Consider the following 12,971-nt stretch of genomic DNA (forward strand, 5'->3'; position numbering starts at 1 on the left):
TGACCGAGAAAAGCAAAAAACAAAACAAAACAAAAAACACCTGTTTTTTTTTTTTTAACCGCAGTCCGGATGCAAGAGTTTTATCATTGAGTAGAAGTGTGAAATATTTTTCACAGTCGTCCCTCTGAGAAATGAATGCCCTCCGGTTATGGCTTTTGACTAACTATAGCTCCTGCATCTGTCTAGAACAATTTTGTTTAATTTAATCTTTAATTCTGTTCTTAAAAGGATGGTTTCTCTCACAGTTTCTCACTTTCCCTGCTTAGTCACAAGTCCTGGCAGTTCACAGCTAAATTGCATCAGATGTGTTTGAACAGGAAATCACTGCACAGTGCCGAACACCAGCAGCCCTCCAGGTCCAGAACTAAATAATCTTTCAGTTTAAACGCTGCTAGAACTGTGCTGATCAGCAGTGTTCCTCAGCCCTGATGCTGAAGGACTATTGTCTTGCACTTTTGTGTTTGTTGGAAGAGGATTTGCAGAGCAGTGACTATTAAAAAGCAGAACTGAGAATCACGAATTTGCTGCTACCCACCACTCGTTTCAGCTAAACCTAAACTGAACAGGAAACTGAATGACCGCAGGCGATGATCTAATGTTCTATAGTTTTCTCTGATTTCTAGGATTACTAAATTAGACCCTGGAGTGGGATATCAGAAGTGTTCTTGAAAAACTCTGTTGCCTTTTTTTAATGTAATGCTTAACATAAGCTAATCCTGAACACCACAGGGTGCCGCTCATTTACAAGACTGCATAATAAAAATAAAAAAAAACATTCAGTGGTTCTAATAATGAGCTATGCCCACTTCCATTAATTTTCCAGTGTTGCCAAGAATCATGTGACTCAGGGTAAATTTAAATGCTTCATTTTACTTTAAGTCTAGACCTTTTGATAGCCTTTTAAAGTTTCTTGTTGGGATCAGTGGTGCAGTGACAGAGGAAAACCAAAAGATTACATCTCACTTTTAATTGTCTCACTTTAAGTGTGTCTTATTAAAGGCTATCCAAATTATTAATGCAATTTAATCAGGTGTATTTAATGGACAGCATGACAACAAAATGTTGTTTAACAGGTTCTTTTTATGTTTTAAGCTCTGTACTACAGTAAAAACCTTCTCAGCTCATAACATTATACATTTATATATAATTGTGTAACTTTTTATTTATCATATTTCAGTCTTTAGTTTAATATTTTTCAGATTACTGTTAGGTAGGTAGATACTTATTCTATATTTCAGTATATATGTATTTGTTTATATATTTCAGTTTTCTTTTTTTGTATTTATTCTGTATTTTTTATGGTTTTGACACCGTTTAGTTTTTCTTTTGTATTTTTTTCTTTTATTCTGTTTTGTTCATTTAGTGTAGTATATTTCCGTTTTTTCAGATTCTGTTTGTTTTTCTTTATCTTTATTTTATTATATATATTTATATTAAATTTGGTTTGTTGAAAATATTTTGTTAATTATTTATTCTATTTAAGTTTATGTGTATTTGTTCTGTTGTTTTTTTTTGTTTTTTTTTAATAGTGTTATATTTATCTGGTTTGTTATTAAATAGTTAAAAAGTTTTAATTATTAGATTTTATTTATTTTTTATTTGTTCTGTTTGTTTTTCTCTTTCTCTTTATTATTTTGTGTTATATAAATCTGGTTTGTTATTAAAATGTTTCTTAAATATTATACTTTATTTGTTCTGTTTTTTTCATTTGTTTGATTTTGTTTGTCGGATCTTTTTATTTTGTGTTATATAAATCTGGTTTGTCATTAAATATTTTGTTAATTATTTATTCTATTTTATATTACTTTATGTATATCTTCTGTATTTTTTTATTCTCTTTTATTATTTAGTGTTTTATTTATCTGGCTTGTTATTCTATACTTTTACTATATCTATACTTGTAAATAGTTTTTATTTATTCTGTATTTTTATTTTTTTAGAAAGTGTTTAGTTTTTTTTATTGTTATCTGTTGATTTTTTTTTTCATGACTGGCTCTGAACTTCCGTGTGGATCGGCGCGCTCGTCATATCCGCTGTGTGTCACTGCGGCGATACTGATCTGTAGATGTAAATGGAGGAGAGGGAAGATAACAGCGGGACAGAGAGCTCAGTCCGGCCGCCAGCGACTCCTCACGCCCCGCGCTTCCTCCTCCAGCCGGTCCTTCACTAGCTCTCTCAGCGGCAGCAGCAGCGGCTCAGCGGCCTCGACACTCTCCCAGTCAGCAGCCATTTTCGCGCGGATGGCCGGTCAGGTTTGGAGGGCCGCTGGCCGGAGCCGCGGGCCTCAGCTGCGGACGCTGCTGGTGCTGTCGGCGCTCGGGGGACTGGTGTGTATGGTCGCCGCTGCGGAGGCGAAGGACTGCGACAGGACCTGCGTGAACGGCCGCTGCAACCCGGCCAACGGGAACTGCCTGTGTGATCCGGGCTGGGTAGGGGATCAGTGCCAGCACTGCGGCGGCCGCTTCAGGTAAGAGAACCGAGAGCAGCAGCAGCAGAGAGAGAGCGGCCAGGGTTTACCAACCAGACACACAACAGCCGAGACCTGCCTGCCTCTCAGCGGAGCCTGTCTGAGTATCTTTACTGCGTTAACTAACGCTGGATAACCCAGCTTACTGTCTGCTGTCTGTTTAGAGCTGCAGGTCGGGTCCTTCAGTCTGTCTGTGAGCTGTAAAGCCGATTAGATTGTGTGGAATTGGGCTGAATTGTTTGTTTTTTTGACAGAAAGGGAAATTAGAGCTGCTAAAGTTAGATAAGCTCTTTAGCTAAGGTTAACTAATAGCTAGCTGCCTTGTGTCTGGTGTTGTTTGTTTACAGTGGTGTAGATACAGATATAGGTTAGCTGGCTCGCTAGGTGTGTGCTGTAAACTGCAGGTTTTCATAGTACATCTTAAATTACTAATATATAAATACAGATTATTCTCCTGTACTAAAATTAGCAGAATGTGTTCTCAGTCATTAAGGAAACATTCTACATTCTAGCTTTAAGGTTGAGCACAGAAATCTTTTGACAGCAGTAGGACTGCATTGTTTACTCAACATAATTAACAGTGTCTCTTATATATAAAAAAAATTCAACTACAAATTTTAGTGTGGACTAACTGTTAATTTGTCCTGGACACCGGACACAGAAATGCAATATGAGAGAGTTGAGAGCTGCTCACTCACTCCTTTTACACTGAGCTTGGTCTCCAGAAGTGACAGACATAACAGATTATATATATATATATATATATATATATATATATATATATATATATATATATATATATATATATATATAAGTATCACAACTTTTCACATATAAACATTTTCTGGGCATTTAAATAGTATTTAGATCCTACGTTCAGCCCTTTTTATAGTTTTGATTGGATAGAAAAGGCTAGGAACAGGAGCAGTACCCATAAAAAAACAGACATTGAGAGCATGGCACGAATAATCATTGACCGATTGACGATTCAGAAAATTAATCAGCAAAATAGTTGTCAACAGCAGTTTTACAGCAAATGTGTTCTTTGATTTGTCCAGTACAGAGAATATTTCTGTTTTTATTTCTTTATAAATAGAAAAAAAATCCACTACCCATTCCCCAGTCTTATGCTGCCTTTAGGTTTAGCTGGCTAACTCGGTGTACTGTCAATTGCTATAACTGTTATTTTGTACCAATCGTTAAACTTCACTACATTACACAAAGTGCAGGACACAGAAATGTAATTTTAGAGAGTTGAGAGCTGCTCATTCACTTTATTTACACTCAGCCTGGTCTCCTAAAGTGACGAACATAACAGATTACACAGTTTCTCACTAAATATCACAACATTTTACATATAAACATTTTCTGAGCATTAAAAGAGTATTTAGATCCCATGTTCATTTTTTTTTATATAGTTTTGAAAGGATAGAGAAGGCTAGGAACAGGAGCCATGCCCACAGGAAGCAGAGATTGAGAGCACAAATATTCGTTGACTAATTAATTGACTATTCAACTATTCTGCTGATTACTTTTTTGGATTAAGCATTAGTTGTAGCCCAGTTGCAGACAGCAGTTCTTCAGCCAGTATGTTCTTTGAATTGTCCATTACAGAGCAGATTTCATTTTGTTTTTTTCTTCAAGCCTCTGATTCCGTCTGTTGCCCATTTCCCAGTCTTATGCTGCTTTAAGGTCATGTTGTGTTTTAGCCTCTGATCCCACCTACTGCCCTTTCCCCAGTTATATGCTGCCTTCAGGTAGGAGTTATCTTACTAGGTAGCTGCCTTGTGTCCAGTGTTGTTTGTTTACAGTGGTGTAGATACATAGATAGCTGGCTCACTAGGTGTAGTGTAAGCTGCAGGATGTGTTCTCAGTTATTAAGGAAACATTAATAACAATGTTTAGTTCTCAGTTAAGCACAGGCATCTCTTGACAGCAGTAGGGCTGCATTGTTTACTCAACATAATCAACAGTGTGTCTTATAAAAATTGTCCATTCCAAACTTCAGTGTGAACTAATTGTTAAACTGTACTACATTACACAAAATGCTGAAGACAGAAATGCAATAGGGAAAAGTTGAGCACTGTTCACTTGCTCATTTAATACTTGGCTTGGTCACCAAAAGTGACAAACATAACAGATTACAACTTTTTTCACTAAATATCACATTATTTCACATTTAAATGTCTTCTGGGCATTAAAGGGCATTTAAATTCCACACTTTGTTTTTTATATCATCTTGAAAGCAAAGAAAAGGCTTGAAACAGAAGCCGTGGCCACAGGAAGGAGAACATGGCATGAATAATCTTTAAATAATTGTAAAAGTAATCGACCGAGTGGTCAACAACCAAAATAATCATTAGTTACAGCCTTGTAATTGTCTATTACAGAACATAAATCTGTTATTCTTATACTGCTATAAAGTCATGTTGTGTTTTAGCCTCTGATCGCAACCACCTCCCATTCCCCCCAGTCTTATGCTGCCTTCAGGTCGGAAATATCATATGCATATAAATGCTGCCACCTTAAATTATTTCTATAAAGCAAGCCCTGACTTTGAGTTGAGTTTGTTTTGCTTGCTGTAATTATCAATATTTGAAACTTGGTGTTTGTGTTGTTTCCATCCAAAACCACTTTGATAGAATTGTGTCATATTTATAAGCTCCAAAGTTGTGAGTAATATCCTTCGAGCTGGACTTGAAGGCAGCATAATTTCCACAACTGGGTTGCCAGGCATTGAACACCATAGCAGGCTTAAACAGCTTCCTGCTTAGTTGGAATTGAGCAAGCAAACTGGCTCAGCAGAAACAACACTGAGGTGATATCCAACTTTAAAAGGCTTTATGATCAGAGACAAAGTATAACACAAGTAAATATTGAGAATGTGTTAATAGATGGACACAGCTTGGAACCCAGAAGGACTACAAGATGGATGCTGAGCTGGGTATTTTTTTATCTGGACAGGTAGATAAGCACTGAGCTGCATCTGTCTTTGACTAATGTCCATCAAGCCTGTTAGCTAACAGGTGACAGTTATAAAAAGTTCTGCTGGAGCTGGATTGTAGTGCGTAAGCAATAAAAACTTTGCGAGCACAGATGTCAGCTCAACTTATAGAGCATTATTTGTTGCTAGTTATCTTCATGAACGCTTCTTCCTCTCATTTATTGTGTAGGTTCAGTGACCTCTATTTGGCAACCCCTGTAAACTTTTTATCTGGGCAGAAGGGGGTGGGGCAGACAACTCTCGCCAGTGTTTTGAAATTGGAGTTGCCTTTTTTTTTTTTTTTTTTCGCACACTTGCTGTCAATTTGTACATTTTGTTCAGTAATAAATGCGAGCAGCGTCGTGAAACAGCAAAAGGAGTCCGATCTCCAAACACTGAATAGAGTTTTCTGCCACTACCTGCTCTTCCTAAGATGTGAGGCTCACGTGGGTTGCCAGATCATCACACAATAGCAAGAGACAACGAGTCAGTCTTTCTCGACAGCTGATCAGTGAATGTATAAGTTTCAGTGTCCAAAATGTCCATCACTGCTACACTAGTGGTGGTGGTAAATTACCTGGCTATGGTTAGCGAACCTTACTGAAGCTCAGTGATGACCTGTTCAGCAGAAAAATCGCCAGCTCTCCTATTTCCATGGCTGCAGCACACTGTTTATGTGCTGTTGTCTTTACCTGGCAGCCCTGAGTGTGGAAATGGGACTGAGGGAATGGCGGTGAAAAGATTTGGAGACTAAAACCTGCACAGATTTCTGTGATTTACCACAGAGTTAAAAAAAAAGAAAAGTCAAGAGCTGACAGTGCTTTTTCATATCGGATGTTCCATCCTGATTATGGTATGAGTTACTACAGAAAGTCTAATCCTTAATGGTCCTTTAAGTAAAGGATAAAAATAATCTCTGGTCTTGTTCCAGGACCTAAGCTAGTCATACTACACAGTCTGTACTAAGAAGCTAGCAAGCTAGCTAGCATGCTGGCTTGGTTATCGTATCAGCAGTCAGTGTGAAAATGTCCTAGAACTAGTATCCTGGGAACTGATGCTTTTGTTTTTTGATCTCAATGAAGTCTTGCTCTCATGACTGAGGGCTCTAACCAGACCTTTAAAAGGCTGCTTGTTATTGCTGCAGTGTGACAATAGGCTACTGGCAGCGTTTTTTGGAATAATGCGTTTTAAGTGTGTGTGTGTCGAGCTGCAGGCTGTTAGACTGTGGTCCGTGGCACTGAGGGGTTATTGATGGGGCTGCTTGTGCTCAGAGTGGGGTTGGCTGAGGTGAAGTCAGCTCCATATTGTCTGAAAGTACAGTGAGTGAAGCCAAACGATCATGTGGTGTCAATCATAGAGCCAGCCATGTTTTCAGAGAGACAGAGGAGGTTTTGACCCTCGTTGTTGAGGATGTGATCTGTCGCTACATCATGGGACATTCAAACAAATACGGCCACAAAGTACCACACTGTCCACCACTCTGTCGGCTCTTACGTGTTTGTGCACATCTGTGAATGAGCTCTCCGGAGTTTGATGGCCTTCGAATGTTGGGGACTTTGTGTTCTCTTGGTATTTTAGCTTTAGCTTTGAGGTCTACTATAAATGGATATTCATTTATTACCATTACAGTCATGCAAATGATTTAGTTTTTGGATTTTGTCCAATTCAGTAAACTCTTGGAGACCATGTCCTAGTCCTTAAATTGAGGCTAAGACTAAACAGTTTAGCGAAACTGGCAATACAAGAGGTTCAAGCTCACTTGTATCATGCTGCCTTCATATCAAAGTCATATAAAAAAATAATAAAATATTTAAAAGTATTTGTTATTAAAATTTTGTCTTACTTGTGCAATAGAGCTTTTGAGAAATGTCTATTTGAATACTTAAATTTGGAGTATTTTTAGACCATTTAAAATATATATGGAAATATTTAAAATATTTAGTTTAGTAAAGGAAGCTATGTTAAAGTTGTTGGCGTGCCTCTTTTTAAGGTCTATTTTTAAAATTCTTCAGCTGTTTTTCTGTTAATGAAGTCTGATTTCTTTATATATTTTGTAATTTTGCGGGTCAAATTAAACCCTATACTAATTAAAGACTTAATTTAATGCCTTAGTGTTTCATATTATAAGAACTCCTAACAGTAGAGTAAGTCACAAAGCTATATTTAAGCCCGGTCCTGCAAAATATATGAATACATTTATTATAATAAAAAAACAGTGATATACTGTGAAACGGTCAAAATCTTGGTCATACTAGCAGCACTATTGTGAATTTAATTACTCTATGTTAGCAAAAAAAAAAAAAAAAAAAAGAAGTAAACAAAAAAAGCATTTTTTCTGAGGGTTGTTGTGTTGTTTTGGACCAAAACCACTTTGAACAGGCTAATTGTTTGTGTTGCGGCCTTGAAGGCAGCATTAGCCTTGGTAGCAAGATTCTAGTTCACAAATCTTGTCATGCATGCATGCATGCGTTGTGCACATGGCATTTGTATACACGTGAGATTAAAACCCAAAGCCATCCAATTGTTAAGAAAGACTGTCACGTTCACAGTTTGTGTTTGACACTCTGTCCAGACTCTTGGTCTCTCTGTCTTTAAAAGTGGGTAGCCATTAAGACTTCACCAAAGGACTGGTTAGGGTTAAGGCCAATTTCTATTTATTTGTTAAACCTACGCATTGCAGTGTGTCCATGAGCAATTATTGCAGTAGTAACTTCATTTACATTTATAGCGTTTGGCTGATGTTTTGTTCAGAGATAATTATGTCACACAGATACTGAAATGTAGCATCCACCTATAACAGGTATAGCAGGTAATTAGCGCTCTTGTTCATGCGGTGTGGTGCTTTTACCCAACCAATGTATTGAAAGCCTTTTTGCCACAGATAAGCTGTAACTAACTATCATGTGGAAAACACGAGTTTAAATGAAACTGACCTGCTTTAAATGATACTTAAACTTGACTTTTTGAACAGAAAGTTCTGGTGTTTTTGAGTAGTTTGTTAGTGTAAATAAAGACTCATATAAAAGAATGCTGATGGAGGGTGGAGTATTAAATCCCAGTCTGCTCTAAAGGAGAAAGTATAAATATAGGAAGTATCAGTGACCCAGTCACTGTTTCAACAACCAGTTATCATCTTTCCACTTCTTCTGTTGTGGCTGTTGAAAGGGAATGTTTCAGAACATGTTTATTCAGGTTTATAGAGAGGGAACGTGTACATGCAGGTCCTACATAAACAGTTAGCCCTCAGAAACAACTGAACCCAGGCATGTCTGACATGAAGGCACATGTTTTGATAGTGAGCCACTAGTTGCTTATGCCAAAACTGACATGTTGGTGCAGAAAGTGACTGCTTTAAAGCTTCATTCTTCCTTTTCTGATTAATGAACTGATCATTAAAATTGTTTAAAATGTATTAAACATGTTATGAAATGACTTAACCATATTTTTCGTACTATACACTAAACATCCTTAAATTTCGTCTTATGTATACATTTTTACAGTCAGGTTGTAAGGAGCAGTAAAGCCACTCAGCTGAAGTACAGCGTTATACAGGAGTTTCATTGAAGATTCTCCAGCACCGAGGCTGGAGCAGTTTTAGCATTAGCCGCTAACCGTAGCTTTAGCTCTTTTGCCGTTCAGAGGTGAGGACATCAGACTGTAGTCTGCACCTTTACTTTGTTAAAAAAAGGTATATGTGGGATGAACCACTAGCTGATAGCGTCCTGTCTTACCGGAACACTCAGGGTTCCTCAGTCTAGCGCTGTCTGGCAGTATTTACTAGCGCTAACCACTTTCATTACATTGCTAAGGGTTTGCACTAGGGATGCTCTGAATATTATGAAACTGAAATTAATAATTTATACTATTCATAACAGTGACTAATTTATTTTAAGACAAGGCAGGTTTATTTGGATAACATCTTTCATAAACAGAGGCAATTCAAAGTGCTTTACAGAAAGATTAAAGATTCAATGCAGAATAAGTTTAAAGGAAAGTTAAAAGATTATAATTAAAAGAATAAAAAGTAATGCAAACTATATATCGTCGCTGTCCAATGAAAAACACTTATCTCCAAAACAGTAACTTTACAGGGGAGATAAAAAACCTTGTAAACTTCCAATGGAAGTCAATGTAAAGAGTTTATTTCAGGTAATTTTGAAGAGTTTCTTTTGGTCCGTTAATCAAGAAATTTTGGCACAGTTTAAGGGACAGTTTGTCTGTTTAAATTATGAAGTTAACTAAAAATCACCAAAGAAATGGAGATACTTGTTTTTCATAGGACAGCGACGATATACAAAATATGACTTTCAAAACAGAATTATAATGAATAAAATAGAATATAAGAAATACATTTAAGAACTAATACAGAACAATGTTAAAAGAAAACTTCAATACTTAATAATTAAAAGAATGTACAAGTGATGAAAACTAAGAACTAAAAAAGCAACAAGACAAGGAAAATAAAGTACTAAAAGTAGCAAAGACCAGCAATTTACACAGTGTGGAAAGGTCAGAAAAAAACATATGTTTTCAGCTTCTTAAAAGAGATTACAGTTTGAGCAGAACATTTCACAGCTTCTGGAAATGTGGTCCAACTGATGGCAGCATAATGTCTGAAAGCTTCCTCACAGTGTTAAATTCTGGTTTTAGTCTAACAGGTCGGAATTTCTTTAGCATTTCAAAGATTCTGGTCTAAACCCGTTCAGTGCTTAATAAACGAGGAGCAGTTTTTAGTATTTTAAACTCTCTTCTCCAGTTGCTCGGGAGGCACTGTAATGATCTGAGCACTGGAGTCAGGTGTTCCTGCCTCTTGGTGCTGGTTAGGATTCTGGCAGCAACGTTCTGAGTAAGCTGCAGTTGTCTGATAGATGTTTTGGGGAGGCTGTTACAGTAACCTAGTCTACTGGAAATAAATGTGTGAATGAGTTTTTCTAGATCTCTTTCACCATCATCTTCATCTTCTCTCCCTCTTTTCTCAGCAGTTTAAACACTTGTATCGGTGCTACTTTTAACTTTCTCTTTCTGCAGCTCTTTCACCTCCTAAATCTGGGTGTGACGTCTTGTTGGTTTACTCCTTATTTTTGAAGTGTTTGTTTCTGTGTTTACAACTTTAAGTTAGGATTAGCTGTTGTCTGCTGTGTTTGTATGTCTTAATATTTGAATTTTAACGAAATCAACCAGCACAAACCACTCAGAGACAGTTCCTGTGTTCCCAGTCACCTGATTATAAATTACTAATCATTGACACACATTAGCTGCTTTCCTACTCCAGGGCTGGAGGGTTTTGAGCAGGGTGTATGATCGTTCTGCTGGCTTTGCCACTTGGGCACTATTAAGCACTAAATGCTTACAAACCTGACTGGGCCCCGTGTTCTCAGCATGATTAGCGAAGTGTACCTGGTTCCATAGAACCATTCAGTGGGAGGGGTTAAAGACTGAGGGACCTGTGTATTGGATTCCTGGGCGAGCTGTCTTCGCAGTTTTGCTGCTTGTGGTAGCGGCATAAAAACACAGTTCTCCATTTTGTATTTAATTATCTACTATGCTCTCTGGTCCTGATTAAGCAACTCCACAAATAGAAACAAAATCAGGTTTACACACACCTGCATGTAACAGTACGGCACAACCTCAGTGATCATTTAGCCCCACAGTAGAAAAGCAACTCAGTATCAGTAAATCAGTATTTACTGCAGGTCCTTAATCCACCTGTTATTCCTCATGTCAAATAAACCCAAATCCAACTTTGAAAAAACAGGAAAATATTTTTAATCATGTTTGGATTTTTAAAACCTTACCCATAATCTGATCTGAGCTTAATTATAGTAATGAAATAGAAAATGACTTATTTAATGCATTTGCAGGGGTTGGACAATGAAACTTAAACACCTGGTTTTAGACCACAATAATTTATTGTCTCGATGGACAGTTCTAGTGGAAGAGTTGAGGTGCACATTGAATTCTGACGTGGTTTGGGCAGCAGTGGTTTTATGTTTTTTGGATACAATGTGGATTAGCACCCGAACATCCCTTTCAGACAGCTTCCTCTTGCATCCACAGTTAATCCTGTTAGATGTGGTTGGTCCTTCTTGGTGGTATGCTGACATTACCCTGGATACCGTGGCTCTCGATACAAAATCACAAAGACTTGCTGTCTTGGTCACAGAGGCGCCAGCAAGATGTGAACCAACAATTTGTCCTCTTTTGAACTCTGGTATGTCACCCATGATGTTGTGTGCATTGCAATATTTTGAGCAAAACTGTGCTCTTACCCTGCTAATTGAACCTTCACACTCTGCTTTTACTGGTGCAATAATGTTCAATTAATGAAGATTGGCCACCAGGCTTCTCCAACCCCTTGTTTCATTGTCCAACCCCTGTATATTATGTATATTAATTGGGGCTTTGTAAAATTAACACCTTCATTTTGATTAATCAATCACAGATAAAAGAATGTTGATGAGCATGGTAGTCAAGTCTTGACACTCAAGTTCCTGAGAAGTTCCAAGTTAAATTGAATGACTCAAGTTATTGTGATTCAGAATCTAATTAATGTGGGAAATTAGTAGCAATACCCAACCCTAGTATTTCTTTTTTTTTTCTCCCCTAGTGATAATGTGTATTTTAATGTGAATAAATAATGTGTTACTCAATCATTTTATCTTATTCACCCAATCACAAAGTTTTTTTAATATATATGTATATATTTTTTTAAGTCAAATAATTTCTGTTGCTAAATATTCAGTGCATTCCTGTTGGTTGCCATAGTGTCTGTTAGTATTGAGTTGGTAAACAAACTTAACAAACACACCATTTTGGAATCGTTATAATCGTAATATAAAGTGTAAAACTACTAATCGCTATCAGTTTTCATGAATGCTGGACTTCCTTTCTCTTTATACCAAGTCTCTGTGCGTGAGACTCATTAAGGGCGACGTTTGGCTCGTTTCTGTAATGGTCGTCATTCCCTCATCATCAGTGGTTGGCCATTAATAGAATTATATAAAAGCAGTTATTCTCAATGAAAGTGGGTCATTAAAACAGACAGAGGGAGGAATGTGTATCTGGACCAGATCTGAAGAATAGCCCTGTATGTTATTTTCCTTAAGCGCCCTTGTGTCTGTAATCCATAGCCAACTTAGTCATTCTGTAACTAAATTATCACAAACGCAATCTGCTGTAATAAATAGACAGCGTTTATTACACTGCTGCAGGAATGACAGAACACTGCCTGTCTGTCCCGTCCCATAAACATACCAACACTCACACGCTCACTGTCTCCTTCCTCTTTACACTCTTTAAATAGATGGAACGCACATTCCTTCCCGAGCTCCAGCGCCGCACTGATGCATCACATCCTGTGGAGTTTCGTGGATGCTGTGAGAAAGCTTTATAAAGCAGAGTCTTCCCTCACTCTTTGTGGAGCAGCTCTGTTATTGAAGCTGCTAGCTCCCGGTGCTCTGCTGCTCTGCCTGCCTTTATTTTATTCTCTTTGCCTTTTAAACTGAAGTCTGCAGACAGTTT

At 37.5% G+C, this 12,971-nt stretch overlaps 1 protein-coding gene across 1 annotated transcript in view; it reads left to right on the forward strand.

Annotated features, from left to right (window-relative positions):
- The first annotated feature begins 2,018 nt into the window (after window positions 1–2,018).
- The window catches only part of atrn (attractin), a 135,717-nt gene continuing 124,764 nt past the window's right edge, over window positions 2,019–12,971 (forward strand). The window contains exon 1 of the mRNA XM_022684934.2: window positions 2,019–2,467. Coding sequence (XP_022540655.2) covers window positions 2,241–2,467 — 227 coding nt within the window. The 5' untranslated portion in view covers window positions 2,019–2,240. The remainder of the gene's footprint in view (window positions 2,468–12,971) is intronic.

The sequence above is a fragment of the Astyanax mexicanus genome, chromosome 7 (assembly GCF_023375975.1).
Source record: "Astyanax mexicanus isolate ESR-SI-001 chromosome 7, AstMex3_surface, whole genome shotgun sequence".
In the NCBI taxonomy this organism is placed as follows: Eukaryota; Metazoa; Chordata; class Actinopteri; order Characiformes; family Acestrorhamphidae; genus Astyanax; species Astyanax mexicanus.